The sequence below is a fragment of the Phascolarctos cinereus genome, unplaced genomic scaffold, assembly GCF_003287225.1.
Source record: "Phascolarctos cinereus isolate Bilbo 61053 unplaced genomic scaffold, phaCin_HiC Scaffold_1;HRSCAF=81, whole genome shotgun sequence".
Classification (NCBI taxonomy): domain Eukaryota; kingdom Metazoa; phylum Chordata; class Mammalia; order Diprotodontia; family Phascolarctidae; genus Phascolarctos; species Phascolarctos cinereus.
In genome coordinates, this window is record NW_027555514.1 from 122,602,332 (window position 1) to 122,620,457 (window position 18,126).

At 35.5% G+C, this 18,126-nt stretch overlaps 1 protein-coding gene across 11 annotated transcripts in view; it reads left to right on the forward strand.

Annotated features, from left to right (window-relative positions):
- CADPS2 (calcium dependent secretion activator 2) overlaps window positions 1-18,126 on the forward strand; it is a 708,547-nt gene that overhangs the window by 353,863 nt on the left and 336,558 nt on the right. For all 11 annotated transcript variants that reach the window (XM_078154013.1, XM_078153999.1, XM_078154004.1 and 8 more), the window contains exon 7: window positions 9,813-9,924. In XM_078154013.1, coding sequence (XP_078010139.1) covers window positions 9,813-9,924 — 112 coding nt within the window. The remainder of the gene's footprint in view (window positions 1-9,812; window positions 9,925-18,126) is intronic.

The following is an 18,126-nucleotide window of genomic DNA, read 5'->3' on the forward strand; positions in this document are numbered from 1 at the left end:
CCTCCCCATGTAAGTTATCCATCACTTAGTATTTTCTTTGACTATATCTTGTATTTACTCATCCTGGAATGCCCGCAAGTATAACACAGTTTCCTTCATATCAGGGACTGTCTCAATCTTATATTTATGTCCCCAGGACCAAGGATATAGTTATTTAATATATATGTCATATATTGTATATAATATTATATACCATATATAGTTATTTAATATATTTATATTGTATATAGTTATATATAATTCAATATGTAGTTATTTAATATATATTTAATTACTACTTACTGATTGCTTGATTTGATTACTACTGCCTATTACTTTGAGCAAGTCACTTATCTGGATTTCAGTTTCCTTCTCTGTAAAATGAAGGAATTCTACCAAATGATGCCTAAGTTTCTTTCTAATTTCAAAATCTGTTATCCAGATGCAAAATGTTCTTGATGGAAACTATATGGATGAATCTCCATATTCTTGTGGTTTTTGCTGTACTCTGTTATATCCACACATTTTAGGCCAGATCTGCTAAAGACAATAACCTGGCAAAGAATCATAATGGAAATACTGCCAAATATAACTTCAAACCTCTAACCTGAATATTAAACATTATGTTTGTACAAACCTATGAACAGCAGGTGGAATTTGAGAAAAATACCCTATAAAATGAGTAGCCCTCAGAAAATTTATGCCCTTTGTTGTTTCAAAGGGGATGTTGGTGTGCTTTGTAAATCTGGACACAAAATACAATTATGAAAAACCATAGAAGGTTATTTCCTTATTGTGCTTCTCTGAAATTTAATTCAGTTTTTTAAATACATGAAAATATAATTTTCCCCAGTATCTTAAGGTAATAAATAGATTCAATACTTTTGTACAATTTAATGTATTTACTGCCAAACTACATGAAATAACATATAGAATATTTTTCCTACCTTATTTTATTTTCACTTCTACAAAGCCTATTTTGGGTTTCTGAATCTTTATATATGGCTGCCTAATTATGGCAACTTCATTTAATAGGTATTGGAACTGCTATAAACTATCGTGTTTTCTTTTCTTTTCTCTCTCTCTCTCTCTCTCTCTCTCTCTCTCTCTCTCTCTCTCTCTCTCTCTCTCTCTCTCTCTCTCTCTCTTTTTTTTGGTGAGGCAGTTGGGGTTAAGTGACTTGCCCAGAGTCACACAGCTAGCATATGTGTCCGAGGCTGGATTTGAACTCAGATCCTCTATCCACTGTGCCACCTAGCTGCCCCTAAGATAGAAGAATGTTTTTCTCTCTTTTTTGGGGGTGGGTGTGGCTAGGCAATGGGGTTAACTGACTTGCCCAGGGTCACACAGTTAGTAAGTGCTATTTTTCTAAGGCCAGATTTGAACTGGGGTCCTCCTGAATCTAGGGCTGGTGCTCTATCTACTGCTGTACCTAGCTTCCCATTTGTTTTTAAAAGCTAACAACTCCCACTGCTAAGTAAAGGTGCATTGCAAGGACTTTTATTCACTTAAATAATTATTTTGCAAGTCTGAATCCTCATAAATAATACATTTGTGAAAGTGAAGAAAGACAGAATATTTTCGATAAAAGCAAATTTTATGCAAGAATAATGTATTCTTTTAGTATTTAATATGTTGAAAATAGAAGGATAATTAGTGTTATAGAAGGATAATTAGTGTTAATTCCAGAAAGTATTCAAACATTCCAATTAAATAGGAAAGATTTTTACACATCTCATACTTACTTCCTTTTGTGCTGAGTTTTAAAAATTAATTCGAGGCAGCTAGGTGGTGCAGGGGTATCTGGATGGTGCAGTGGATAGAGCACCAGCCCTGGAATCAGGAGGACCTGAGTTCAAATCCAGCCTCAGAGACGTAACACTCACTAGCTGTGAGACTGTAGGTAGGTCACTTAATCCCAATTGCCTCACCAAAAAATGAAAACAAACACAAAAACAAAAACAATATTTAAAAAAAAATTAATTTGTTGTAGAACTAAAAAAAGCTTTTAAAACTGCATATCCTTTCATTGTGAGATGCTATACAAATTATTTAAGTGGCACCAGTTTTCAAGGTAGAAATCTGTGAATAAGAGAAACTGAGGTAACAGTTCCAGGCAATATCTATTTATTAGCCAAGCTAGCAATTGCAAACAAATGGGGTCCAAGGTTCCTCAGTAGCCAAGGACACTTCTTGCAATCTAGGCAGTTCTTTTATAATCATAAAAGAAGAACCTCAAAAATAGAAAATGATGTGACCTATGGCAATGTGAGGGTGTTAATGAGCTAACGATTGGCTAGAATCAGAGGATGGGGATATCCAGCATGGAGCACCAGCAGCTTAGATTTCTTGGAAGATCTGACATCAAACTTCATGAAATACATTTGACCTTTTCTTAAGAAAGTTTCTCCTAAAGGTGGGTGGTGGGTGAAAATAGGAACTAAAAGTCCAGGCTTAAGAAGTTTGGAACTTGCATAATGATGGAGAATAGCAACTTGATTAAGCATTATTGAAATGTTTTATATATATATATATATATATATATATATATATATATGTATATATATATATATATATATATATATATATATATATATATATATATATATGTATATATATATATATATACATATATATATATATATATATGTCTGTGTATGTGTGTGTGTGTGTATGTGTGTATATGTGTGTATATATACATGTATATATATGTATAAATTTGTAGATGTATATATACACACAATTTATATTGTGTATATGTATAACATTGTATATGCATATGTGTAATATGTACATACATATGTATAATATATATTATATTGTAAACATGTAATTTATATTTATAGTATATATGTATAAATTTTTAATAGCACGGAGTTCATATATTCATACTGGAATGTTTTTATTTATTGGAGCCATAGTGAACCTCCACATGTATGCTCGTGAATTGCGTGTTCTTCGTAAGAACACACTTGAAGTTTAGACTATGAGCACTTTGAGAATAGAGACTGATTTTTTCTTCTTTGTGTCCTTAGCACTCTTAACACAGTGCCTGGCATACAGTAGACAATTAATGCTTGATGACTTGACTTGACTGTGTTTTTGCTATAATCAGGCTCTACTAACCCTAAGAAAACTCTCCATTTCCCCATTTGCAAACATGTATTTGCAAGCCTTTGCTTGACCAAATAAAATGGAAAACATAAAAACATAATAACCAAGAGCAGAAAGCCTCTCTGGGTTTTTTGTTTTTCTTGCTATTCTCTTTGTTTTTTTCTTTTTGCTCATGGTGAATTTCCCATACTCATTTTATTTTTAAAGTACAGAGACAAAGGAAAGTTGCAAGTAGGAACCACCATGAACAGTATTAGCTGGAAATTCTAAGTGGGCCCATCTTAGGAAAAAAAAAAAGCATGGCTGAGTGCATGGAACAAGAGAACGTGACTAGAACCATACAGAATGTCCTGGAGGTTACATCAGGATGCCTCCTTCCTGGAGGGCTGTAGAGAATTGCCACATTGAAGTAGGAACTGATTTTATCACTACACCTGACTTGGCCTACAGTTAACCAGGACGTTTAGGGAGAATCAGACAAAGGTGCCTGAACTGGGGAGCTGGAGTATCTTTAATCAAATTGGCTTTTATGTGGTAGAGTAAAAAAGGACCTGGAAAGGACCACTGAGGCCCTCTAGTCCAGGGGTTCTTAATTTTTTTGTGTGTGATGGACACCTTTTGAGGAATGGTGAAGTCTGTGCACCCCTTCTCAGAATAATGTTTGTAAATGCATAAAATAAAATATCTAGGGTTACAAAGGAAACCAATTATTTTGAAATGGTTTTCAAAATATTTTTTAAAACAAGGTCATGGACCTCAGGTTAAGAACCACTAATCTGTTCCAGCCCCATCATTTTACAGATAAGAAAAATGAGGACCAAGAAAGTTCGATGACTTGCCTAATACAAAACTAGTAAACATCAGAAGCACCATGATAACTCTTCTTAAAATGTTTTTCTAAGAATTTCATTTCACAATTAAAAACCTTCAGTGGTCCCACTGAAGGGTAAATTCTTTAGCCTGATACTTAAGCTTCTTGCCTTCTTCACTCTTCTCCCTCTTTGCCCTCTTACATATATTATAGTTAAAGCAGACTAATCACCGTTTTCAAAATGTACTCTGCCACGATTTGCTTCTACTCAGAATTCCCTGTTCCCCACCAACACTGTTTTTTTAAAATCCTGTCTTTTCTAAGGTTCAGCTCAAATGACTATTCTTCCATGAAGCCTTCCCTGATGAACCCAGACAAAAGTAATTGCTTTTTTTAATCGGAGTTAGAGTTGTACCTTGTGTGCACCAGTGTTATAGCATATTGCCTTACACTATAGCTAATTATTTCTCCAAGCATTTACGTGCTTAGTGTGCGCCACACATTGTGCTAAATTCTGGGGAAACAAAGGCAAAAATATAGTCCCTGATTATGCCCAAAGGGGAATAAAACTATGCATACGCTTTAACCTTGCAATAATACTATTAGATCTGTATCTCAAAGAGATCAAAGGGAAAAGACCCACATATACAAAATTATTTATACCAGCTCTTTTTTTTTGGTGGCAAAGAATTGGAAATCCAAGGGATGCTCATCAACTAGGGAATAGCTGAACAACTTGTGGCATATGATTGTGGTTGAGTACTGTTGTAGTGTGGCAAATGACGAGAGGGATGTTTTCAGGAAAAAAAAAAAGCATAGTAAGACCTATAAGAACTGATGCAAAGTGAAATGAGAAAAACCGGAAGATCACTATACATTGTAACAGCAGAGTTGTAATGATGATCAATTTTGAATGACTTGGGTACTCTGATCGATACAGTGATCCAAGATCGTTCCAAAGGACTGATGATGAAATATGCTATCTACCCTCCTGAGAGAGAACTGATGAACTCTGCAAATTGAAGTATAATTTTCTCACTTTGTTTTTCTTGCTTTTTTGAAATATGGTTAGTATGGAAATACATCCTACATGATTTCACATGTATGATTAATGTTATGTTGCTTGCCTTCTCAGTGGGTGGGAGAAGGCCTGGGAGGGAGGGAAAAATTTGGAACTCGAAAGTTAAAAAGATAACAATGTTTAAAATAAAATTTAAATATTTTTTAAAAAAACAAATAAAGCTATCCTATCAAATGACGGCAATCCTAATAAAATTAGAGTAAGAAATATGATTTTAGATTTCATAGTAGTTGCTAAATAAATACTTGATGACTGACCAAAAAAATATTGTTCCTACCCTCAAGAAATGGGCACCTAGGTGGCACAGTGGATAGAGGTCCAAGCCTGGAGTCAGGAAAACCTGAGTTCAAATCTGGAACACTAACTAGCTGTGTGACCCTGAGCAAGTCACTTAATCTTGTTTGCCTCAGTTTCCTCATCTATAAATTGAGCTGGAGAAAGAAATGGCGAAGCACTCCAGTATCTTTGCCAAGATAACCCCAAATGGAGTCACCAAGAGTAAAACACAACTGAAACAACTGAACAACAACCTCAAGAAACACATTCAACTGGAAACAGCATTCAGGCCACCACACACACACACACACACACACAACACACACACACACACACACACATTATAGACAGTGAAAATGGGAGTTATTCTCAAAAGATACTAATGGGGTGGGGAGTGGGAGAAATTGAAAACGACTTCTTGGAGAAGATGAGGTTTGAGCTGAGTTTTGAGGAAAACTAGTGAAGTCAAGAGGTGGCAGTGGGGAGTGAGAGCATTCTAGACATGGAGAACAGCCAGTGAAAAGCTTCAGAATCCAGGACTGTCATGTTCAAGGAGCAAGAAGAAGGCTGGTGTTGTTGGATTGTGGTGGACATGTAGAGTATATGAAAACTGGAAAGGCTGGAAAAGGTCAGGTTTGGAGGATTTTATACTAGAAGAGCAGGAAGGGGCCCTAGTTAAAAGGCTTTAAAATGCCTTTCATTTCATGTTTGATCCTGGAAATAATAGGGAGCTGCTGAAACTTGCTGAATAGTAGCGTGAAGTAATCATATCTGCCCTTCAGGAGTATCACTTTAGCAGCAGAATGCAGGATGGATGTGAGTGAGGAGAGATTTGGGCAGGGAGACCAACAAGAAGGCTATTTCCTTAGTCCAGGCATGGGATGATGAAGGCCTGCATGGAGGGGGCAGCTATGTGATTGGAGAGAAGGGAAGATATGAAGACATGTGAAAATAGAAAGTGCAAGACTTGGCAATGCATCTCAGTGTTCCTACTAGACTGTGAACTCCTTAAGGACAGAGACTTTTTTTTTTTAGAGAAATTGTTTTATTAAAAATAACTTAAATACATCCAAATATTTTAATATTAATGTTATTTTAACTTTCAAATTCTCTTTCTCTCTCATCCCCACTCCCCACATTGAGAAGGCAAGAAAAACAAAACCCATTGCAAATACATATAGTCAAGTAAATCAAATTCCTGAAATTCAGCATAATATAACAATTTTATGACATAACTTTCACTGGATGAATCTGCATTCATTCTCATTACCAAGTGCAGATTAGGGCCAAGTCATTGCAGGTCTAGGGGATGTTCAAAGGCTTCATAATGTGGTTGGATTAAAGAGGTCTGGATGAAGGCAGCTATTCCTTATGGCTAGCATGTATGGCCTTGTTGAGTCTGGTTTGAGGGCTGGCAACAGACAGCAATAAAAAGCTCAGTGTTTAAGTTGATCTGGTGTCTAAGTGAATCTTTCCTTGTTTATTCTATTCATTTTACCTTATATCTGTTGACTTGAAGATTCCTTCTGGTGATGGTTATAAATTCTCAGTTGCTCTAAAGAAATGTCATATTTAATTTTTCCCAATTTAAATGTTAGTCTTTAGATGATTCTCTATTGTTGGGACTATACTCAAAGCCTGGGATGAATCCATGTACTTTATTTTTTTTATTTCTGAAAATCTGCATCTCTCTGAACTACTGTGAGCTGAGTGGACAAGAAATGGCAAATAGAGAGGACTCAGGAAACACTTTGCGCAATTGAGAAAAAAAAATCAAGGGTCAGGTTGAGGGAAGTAGAAATTTTGATTATTTTTCTACTTCTTTCTATTTCGCCTACTCTGTGCTGGCAGTGAAAAAAGGAAAGAGGTTCATCAGGGTCACTTTTCTGTGTCTGAAGACTTACTGTACCTCTGGCCTCTGAGAAACAAGTATATAATAAAATGGTGAGATTATTAAGTTGAGTTGGTGTCTAATTAAATCTTTACTCTCCAGAGACTCTGACATCAGAACCTATCAGGAGCGATGTGGTCAATAGCACCTCACTAGTTTTATGTTTTATTGTGTTGTCAAGGCTCAAACCAGGGTCGGAAAGGCCACGGGTCAGAAATAGGGAATTTTATAAAAGAATGACGTTTAATCAGGAAGATAACCAATTGAGATGTGCTGAGTTTGAGCTGCCATTTACAGGTAAAGATGTCCAGTATGCAGTTGGATATGTAGCACTGGAACTCAAGGGAGAGATCAGGGTAATAAGCTATATGAGACTTATTTGCAGAGAGATAATTGTGATTTCATCAGTGTAAATACTCCCACCACCAATGCACAATCCTTCAGTGCCGTATAATGGTCCTAATATGTCTAAAATAATGATAATGATTAATAATAATTGTGTTCAGCCTCGTGTTGAGCCTCTCTAAACTTAGGCAGTTAAAAGATATGCCAAGTGCCCCAAAAATCTTACTGTAGTTTTTGGTTTTAATTGCTTAGTCTTAATATGATATTAAGCTTTAATTGCTTAATCACTGCAACTGTACTCAAAGCCTTTTTAAGATTGGTATAACTAACTGTGGCTTGCATTCCACTGGTATAGCTTAAAACAAAACAAAACAAATTAAAAAAAACCAAAACACAGTAATCTCTACCCCATAATGAAGTAACAGAATAGAATCTAGTAGAAATACCTATATGTTATAGATTAATAGAAGTTTATTATAGAGATCTTCTTTAAATTTTTAACCAAGTTATTCACCATGTCTCATTTATTTTGTTTACCATCCATAGCCTATGGTTAGCAATCTCCATTTTTATTCAAGAATATCTTCATGTTATAGAATTACAAAAACAGTACTTTATTACTCATTCCTTTTGCCACCAATCTAAGTTCACAATTGGGTAGTGCTATTTTCTCATCATTAACTTTGCTTTTATCAAAGGTAAATGGATTTGCTTTCCGAATATGTGGTCTTATTCACATAGTTACAGAAGTAAAAAATTTACTTTATTCAGTTTTATGATGAGTTCTGTGTCTTAAGTGACAGAACTTGCAAAAAGGTACCATGGTAGACATAATTGTAGGTCCCATTTTGTTAGAATTGCAACAGGAAAGATTTCTGAGACATATTTTCAAAATATAAAGATTCAAAGTGTTTTCATGGAAGATATAAAATTCATTTTAATAAACTAATAGTAAATTCATAACTTTTTACCTGGTGACTTTTTCATATGTATTTTATCTTCTTTATGTATATTCTACTTCCTCTTGTAAAACATGGTATTTTGATCTATGATCTTCCCTTCAAGCTGTGCTGACTCTCATGTAGCTTGTGATCTGAACACTTAGAAGTAATATGTGATAAACTGTCTTGTGATAGAAGTGATTTTTAGGACATGTATTTACAATTAGATCTCTGTCATGCAAGCCTGCAAATACGCTGAAATAGATTTGTGTGAAATAAAGGAAAGATGCTACTAATTAAAAGATATGCCAAGAAAACATGTTATTTTCCTCCAGTGATTTGGAAAGCCAGATGTCGCCAGACTTACTTCATTCCTGTCAGAGCATATTGGGAAATTAACTGCAAGACGTTAATATATTGATAATGCATTATCTTTTCTTTTCTATCAGAATTTAAAAAAAAAACTTTGTAAAAAACAGTGCAATAGAAATAGTTCAAAATAATATTTTAAAAGAATAAAACATATATTTTTTAAGGATGCCCCAAGAAAAAGGTGGAAAAAAATGTTAAGGAGTCTAAGGTCTTGGGGCAACGAGGTGGTGCGGTGGATAGAGCACCGGCCCTGAAGTCAGGAGGACCTGAGGTCAAATCCGGCCTTGGACCAAACACTTGACACTTACTAGCTGTGTGACCCTGGCCAAGTCACTTAACCCCAGTTGGCTTAAAAAAAAAAAAGATCCATAGGTCTTCCCAGAAGATTTGTGTTATGTATAAAACAGCAACTTTTTTTAGTCTTACATGGAAAAAATATCGAGCAAATGCTCAATAGCTGAATCTTAACTCTAATTACCACCTTTACCTGAGCTGAACATACCATTACTCTTAGTTTGTGAAGATATGATAAATACCTGCAAATGTTTGTTACTAATAAATTTCTAAAATTAATATTATTCATTGCCCAGCTTTATGTGCTTGCTCAATGGATTCTTACTACATACAGCTGGAGAGTCAAATTACTTTTAATGAACATCAAGTAAACTTTTAGTTAGTTTGGACTATGCATTAAATCATAATTGAGTTATGCATCTGGAGGCCTTCATTTTCACTTTTGAATACCTTTGACATAATTAAGTAATGCATTTTTATTTCTAATAGACCATAACTGCATGATGATCTTTTCAAAGTGTTTTTTTTTCTTAATGTTACTTTTTCTTCTTGATCATGCCATCTGTCAGTTCACAACAAATATGAAAATTAATCTCCTTGAGCCACAGAAGATGCTATGTGGTTTAACTTTGCCTTCTCTGAGCATGAATCAAATACCAGACAAGATTAAATCTTTATTTTAAGAAAATCTCTGCTATTTTATTACAGATGGGGTACCCAAGGAGATTTTACCACTACTCATCCTCGACCTGTAGTTAAAGTAAAGCTCTTCACTGAAAGTACTGGAGTTCTAGCCCTTGAAGATAAAGAATTAGGAAGGGTGAGTTATGATCAGCTTTGCAAAATTAAAATACTATAACTAGTCATAATGTCACAAAGCATCTAATTGTCATTTGTGATAATAAAATATTTACCCAAACTGGATGATGGCTGGAAAAAATTGTTATGTAAATGTAATGGCATAGCTCTATATTGTTAAGGAATGACAGACGAAGAATTCGAAGAAACACGTGAAGATCTACTTGAAGTGATGCAAAACAAGAATATCATAGACAAAGGAATAGTACACATAATGATGACAACAGTTTCAATAATGCAACATAGCATATTAACTCTCGCCAAATACAATGTTGAATGTTCATAGCATACTACCAAACTTAAAGCACACATCTCTCCTTTATGTTAATAATAAATTAAACAATTTAATCATCTAAATGGATTTGTTTGGGTGTTTGTTGGAGAGTGTATTTGGCAAGACAAAAAATTTTAAAATAACTATGTGGGGTGTAAGTTTGTATAAGTAACCATACTTCCTCTTTAGAAAGTGAGAGAAGATGGGTAGTCTTAGTCAGTTTCCGCAGCCATAGAATGCCTCTTTAAGCCACATCACAAATTTGACTGGATGAAAGAATGTGAATGGTGCGACCCAAGCGAACACCTTGCATCTATCATAGAAACAATTCAGGTCTTATAAACATACTCTTCCCATGTGAAATTCAGCATACTGCAGGGTATTCTTTCCTTTTTTTTTCTTGTGAGAAGAGTATTTGCAGGAGGATTCTTAAGCACTTCATTTCTCTGCTTATAAAAATACACTTCAATCACAATTTAACAATGATTTAATATATAATTAACTTATTTTCATATTCGTATGAAAATAAGTTAATAATATATTTTGTTTCTTCATTTTTGACATATTATTCCTAAATTCCCAATACCTACCTCTCTCCTTATCCTTCTGTTTTGACAAGATTAAAATTGGAGTGGATTTTCTGAGCCAAGACCACTTTGTGTAATGTATAGTCTAACAACTTTACGTGAAATAGATGTATTCTAATAAGCATTTGCAAGTCTCCTTGAAGTAAATCTTGCTTTCTGTTGTTTTCCTTTACTTAAACTTATTCTTTTCTGGATCTGTTATTTTTGGTTTAGATTAGTTATAGATGCTTTCTCATCCTGCTTGACTATTAAAACAAAAAAAGAATATTGTTCCACAGGGGAAAAATCTCCCAGTAATTAATTAATTCATTCTTTTTGAGTACCTCAGCAAATCCTGCTTTTGCAAGTTACTACCTGCAAGACCTTGGATGAGTTAGGTAATATTTCTGGGCCTCCCTCATCTATAAAATAATGGGGTTGGAAATATTATCTATGATATATAAGGTGGTATCTGGCTCAAAAAATCTATGATCCTGTGATCATCACTCAACTAGAATTTATTGGAACTTTACTATGTTAATTTTTATAGTCCAAACTGATAACTTTTGATGGGGATGGCATTGAGTTAATGATATTCATTGCTGTGCTCCAGTATTATAGAACACCAACAATACAATGCCTGCTGGGAATACTTTCTATAATTTTTTGGCTCTGGGCTTTTCCTCCTTCCTTCTCATAGACCAGGAATTACTGATGCTTCATTCCGACTGCAGAAGACAGATTTCCCCTTCCTGCTATTTTTGTCCAGGTGTTTATCTTAGTAATAGAGCTATATCACATTAAACTAGTAAGTGTTCCTATTTGACACGACAACTTGAAAATTCTTGAATTTTAGCCTTCAGGTTATATGAGATTAAACTGAACCTTACTCAGTCAATTACATAAATTTCAAATTCAGGAAATTTACCTGTTAAAAGCTATCTGTATTATCTGCATGTTTCCAGCTCCCTGGGTGCTGTTCTCATTATTACCAGAAGAGAAACTTCAGACCCCAGTCTTCCTTATTCAGTACTTCAGTCAAAATAAGGAGAGTATATATCTCACATACAGTCAGTCTGCAATTCTAAAATCCTACAAGTCTATGGTTGATGAATAAAGAATTTATTTTCAAGTCCCTGAAATAAATAGATATGTAGGTCATATTTTATCAAAAACGTGTTTGAAAGTGAAAAGCAAACTGGCATGTCATATTTACATCTATTAAAAAGTTATGATGAATAAGTCTGTAACACAAGTTCTGAGACCACAACTCATGTCTTTAGAGAAAAGTAATAACATGATTTATGTTTTTTCTTAACCCTGAGCTATATTAATAGATGTTTTCCCTTTAAATCTGATTCTTTTTATCATTAAAATGAATTTCATTCATTTTTGCTGACACTGAATCATGAAAGGAAAAACACTTAACTGTTTTTTTTTAAATGAAAAATTTTCAATGATGTATTATTTTCTCCTGAATGACACCTACCAGTACAAGATTTGTCCTCCAACAGTAGAGAACACTTAACAGATTCCTCATTCCTCCTTTAAAGAGATTGTTGGGTTTTAATAGAAAAGCCATCAGTTTTCAAATGTCACCAAGCCAGTGTCTGGAGGGGTTTATTTGGCCCATTGGGGCAGGCACAAAGAAAATGAACTCTTAGCTCTCCTACTGACTAGAAGGGTGATCTTGCACTAGTCATTTTAAACTGTCTCAGTCTTTTTTTTTTTAAGGAAGGGGGGTTAAGTGACTTGCCTAGGGTCACACAGCAAGTGAGTGTTATGTGTCTGAGTCTGCATTTGAACTCAGGTCCTTCTGACTCCAGGGCCAGTGTTCTATCCATTGCGCTACCTAGCTGCCCCTCTTAGTCTTTTCACGTAGATAATCTCTTCCAAGTCTACATTTCACAAGTCTCTGTATTTGTCACTAACATATTATTGAAAATCTAGTGTCCTGCTGATTGGAACAGTAAGATAAGGAATTTTGAAAAGGGAGAAGAACTCTACAGGGTTTAAAGTCACAACACATGCAGTAAATCCCATGCCTTTCCATTCTTTTTCCCTTGGTATAAAACAGTGATTTGGATCCAACTTTTGGCCTTAAAGGCCTATTTGTATTCGAACAAAAGTCTTCTCTAAAACATGCCTGATAAGTAGTTGTCTGGTCCCCATCCAGTCTTTGTGCAAAGACCTCCAGTGAAGGGAATCTGGCATGAGGCAATCCTTTTCATTTTTTCAGAGAGATTGACTTGTTAGGAAGTTTTCATGGCATCAGGCCTTATTTTACTTCTTTGACATGACAGCCTCTGGATTCTCATTTTGCTGCCTGAGGCCAAGAAGAAAATGTCTAATCCCTCTCTTATGTGATTGCCCTTCAAATACTTGAAAACTGACCTCAAAGCCTTTTCACTTCAGACTGAATCGTCAAGGATCTTTTAATCAATTTACACATGACAGAATCTCAAAGCCTTTCACCCTCCCACTTGTTCTCCTCTTGATACACTCTAGCTTATCAGTTTTTCCTTAAATGTGGCACCTAGAACTGAACATCGTACTCCAAGTATAGCCTGATGCTGGTCTCTCTGCCTCACTCCAAAGTTTCATCAGTTAACTGCCTTTTCAATACTAGGAGAAAGAACAGTCAAACAGTATTTTGGAAGGGGCATTTGGGTGGTAGAGTGGGCCTAGAATCAAGAAGACTCATCTTCCTGAGTTCAAATCTGGCGTCAGATAAGTACTTGCTGTGTGACCCTGGGCAAGTCACTTAATCTTGTTTGCCTCGGTTTCCTCATCTGTAAAATGAGTTGGAGAAGGAGATGGCAAAACACTCCAGTGTCTTTGCCAAGAAAACTCCAAGGGGCAGGTAGGTGGCACAGTGGATAGAGCACCAGCCCTGAAGTCAGGAGGACCTGAGTTCAAATTCATCCTCAGACCAAACACTTGACACTTACTAGCTGTGTGACCCTGGGCAAGTCAACCCCAATTGCCCCCCGAAAAAAAAAACAATCCAAAAGGGGTCATAAAGAGTCAGATGTGATTGAAGTGACTGAGCAATGTCAGTTGATCTCCGGATGTTATTATGACCTGTTATTGACCATATCCCATCGCTACCACTGGCAGGTGCTATTCTGAGGTGTGAGTTATAGAAAGCTTGCTTACCAATATTACCAGAGTATTTGATGTACCTCATTTTTTAAACTTTTGATATATGCTATGGTATTTTTTAAACTAAATGAATGTTCTGATTTCTTATGTACTATAAATGAGTATTATCAGTAACTCCAGTATAGTCTGAAGCCAGGAATTGAGGACTAATTTTTAAGGACTATATTTAAAAAATGGAGAAGTAAATACTGAATTTGTACTTTATTTAACAAATGAAGAGTAAGAAAAATGTTAACAGTAGAAATGTAGAGGTGAAAAGAAAGGAAGGTAAATAAGTAGAAGGAAACAAGAGTGTTAAATGTAACATATAGCTAGCTTTAAAAGTCATTGTACCCTTAAAAAGCAAGAAAATTCTGCATTCAGAGAAAGTATTTAGAATTTTTGTAGAGGGGAGTAGGTAGGTAGCAAGTTGGAATCTGAGGCAAGATGGGAAAGTGATATTGTTGTCGCTTCTCACTGCCTCTCCCCGGCCTCCTGGGTGCCCTGGGCCATGTTGGTTCCCAAATTAATAGGACAGATTTAGCAAACATTGCATTAACTTTGTTGTGTCAATGAGGGAGGTTCCCAAAGGCATCAAAGTCGGTAAGTAGCTGCCAAAAATCTCAGAATATACTGTGACAAGGACATTTCTGCTTCATCTGTCATCTCCCCTGCCTATCTGACCTCTCTTGGTACATGACTCATTATGTATTTTTTTGCTTGTTTTTGAGCCCCAGTAGGAACTTCATATTTTGACACGGAAACTTGGCCTTTTCTTAAAAAAACAGATAAATTTTGATGCAATTTGGAAAAATGAAATGCATTTTTAATTGAATATGCTGTCCTGCTAGTATCCTTCTCGTATGTGTCTGCCAGTTCACCTTCTTCCTAACACAAAACACATCTGAGTCTACCTTAGCTGTGACATCAATATAGTAAAATAATTTTGACTTATAAGAAGTGACTTTTGAGGAATTTCATAATACTATGAAACTCATGTTATTTTATAGTCTAGTAAATTTAAAGACTAATGAGAGAGGTTGTTTTGAAGTTAGAACACATTTTCCTTTCTGGATACCCCAATTCTTTGAAATGAAAATGCAGCCTTATGTTTTGTAAGTTTCCTTTACCAACAGAAAGATTATGGCAGATGTATTGTATTTTTGTCTGTGTTTTATAACGTGGTCATTAGCTTTATTTATTCCTTACAATAGAAGTAATTAGGAAATGATTTTTCCAGTTTTAGAAGTTACCTAAATTAATTATAGGCAGCTAGGTGGCACAATGGATAGAGTGTTGAGCCTGGAATTAGGAAGACTCATCTTCCTCAGTTCAAATCTAGCCTGAGACCCTTACTAGTTCTGTGACCCTGGGTAGGTCACTTAACTCTGTTTTAAGTTTCCTCATCTGGAAAATGAGCTGAAAAAGGAAATGGCAAACATTCCAGTATCTTTGCCAAGAATGCTACAAATAGGGTCGCAAAGAGTCATACACAATTGAAAAAGACTGAACAACAACAAATTAATTATAGCTAAATACTGTGTCTCTTGAGTAATAATAATAAGATGCTTGGCTATGAAATAATGGCTCTATAAATGATATATTAGATATATTATTATCAAGTAGTAATCTTATTGTTATAAAATATAACTATATAGTAATGAGACATTAAAAAAAGCCTTCAACAATTATAGTAGAACTTATATATTCAAATAGGAACTTATATATTCAGATAGTTCAATGGATAGAGCATGGATTTGGAGTCAGAGAGACCTCCATTTATATACTCTGTCAGACAACTTACTAGCTGTATAACTTTAGCCGAATCACTTACTCTCTGGGTCTCAGATTCCTAGGCTGTAAATTGGAGGCCCCTTAAATGATGTTATATTGGGAAGGTTGTGGATAGTTTAAGCATGTTACCATAGAATTGTTGAGCTTTAGAATTTCCTTCAGAAGAAGCCAATCAGCCGCAGAAGAAGGTGGATCCTATTACGTTATAGTCACGCCTCATTGTTTCTTTTTGCCAAAAATGGCACTACCCACTTTATTAACAACATTTTGCTGTGAACAAATTCTGACTTTTTCCAGAAACAGCATCCGGTCTCAAATGTGAAAGAATTGTTCTTTGCTCTGATTAAGAACTTTCCAAAAAGTGTGCCACGTTCTTTGAAGATTGCTGTATGTGTATGATGTATAATGCTGAAACCTGTGTTTAAAAAAACAAAACAACCCACTGTATTTTCCTTCCTTGTATGTTCCACTGAGAGGAAGGCATTGCTGAATCCTGGGGAGAGATACACAGAAGAACTCTTACTTATCAGAATGACATTTTCAAAGGGGTGAAAATGAAGAAAAACACATTCACAAATATAAAGTGTTTGCTTGAAATAGGAAGAACTGAAAGGCATGTGTATTTTTGGATTCTAGTCTTGCTCTTTGAGGTCATACTTCTGGACAGCGAGGTAGCACGGTGGATAGAGTGCTGGGCCTGGAGCCCAAAAGACTCATCCTCTTCAGTTCAAACCTGCTCCCAGACACTTACTAGCTGGGTGACTCTGGGCAAGTCACTTAACCCTATTTGCCTCAGTTTCCTCATCCGTAAAATGAGTTGAAGAAGGAAATGGCAAACCGCTCTAATATCTTTGCCAAGAAAACCCCAAATGGGATCGTGAAGGGTTGGCCACAACTGAACAAGAAAAACAAGTACTTCTGTTTCATTAGAAGAATGAAGATGTTTAAAACTAATAATCCAAAATGACAGCTATTTTGTTTGTTTTGCATATGTGTGAATACCATGAGGGAACAGCAGGTAGTGTTTCATTAAGGTACAGTTTTGAATATATATAGATAATTTAGTCTTGTTACACTGATTATTTCATTAAAATAAACTATTGTCCTTTGAAGCTGATTGACACATTTTAATGCAGTAATAATTAGCTTTTATAGTCATAATTTTCATCAAGTTGTTTCCTCTTTTTGTTTTGTGAAAGCACCTCAGGATAACCATCTGACTATCACAGTATGCCTCCTATTGTTTGCTGCTAAATTTTTACGACAGGAAGATATTATTTAAAATAGTTCCATATTCCAACAAGGAGCTACCCAAGAGAGGAAAACCATCACTTTCAAAAACTTAAAAGCATTAGACAGTCTACTTTTTCCTGTCTTTTTTGTGTAGTTTAAATAGGGCACTTTTGTCCCATGTGTATTGACTTTTTAGCTGATGCAGAGTTAAATTCTGGAGCAAAATATCTATATATGTTTAGTCCTTAGAAAACACTTTAATGTTGCCTTCCAATAGGGCATTTTTTGGCATCCTGAATTCATTACTAAACCATGCTAGGATGGCTAAGTATGCCATAGATGTAGTTATTTGGGACCCAGAGAAGCAGTAAACATCTTTAAACACCTTACTTACAATTAAGATAAAGTTTATTCAGCATTAGCTTTAACCAAATTGGATTACATGTCATCCTCTGTTCTCATATTCCTTTCCCCCAAATCTATGTCTTTGGAACATCTAGTAAGATGACAGAATGAAGAATTGTATTTTAACTCCTCCTTACCATGCAAAATGATAAGAAATCTCACAAATTAAAAAAAAACATTCACAGAGATGGAGTTCCTGCCAGGTAATCTTCACAGACAGTAAAAAACCAGCAAGGGTATACTATCCACACCCATTATGTGCTCTGGGCATGTCCCCGATTCCCAAACTCTGGGCCCTGTGCTACCAGCTTTAGATGAGTCAGTAACTTTAGGGAGAGTTTAAAAAGCTGAAAATAACAGCAGCTCGGGGTAGATATTCATTAAAACCAGCCCTCCTACCCATCATTACATTGTGCACTGTTACTTTTGCCGCACTTCATCCTATTTCTTAGACCACTTAGCTGATGCAAGTTTAAGTGTTTAACACCCTAAGTGAGTGAGTGTGTGTGTGTGTGTGTGTGTGTGTGTGTGTGTGTGTGTCGGAGGGAGGTAGCAGAGATGAAGAAAATGAGAAAGCAAAGAAAAACTGCTAACACAAACAAGATTTTCAAGATGTCTATTGAACCTGTGATTTCACTGGTATGGTCAGTGATACTCTAGTAAATGTTTTAACAACCAGCCCACTGAAAAAAATGTAAGTTTAATCTGAATTATTAACATTTTCTCCATCACTTCGAGTCTGGGCAAT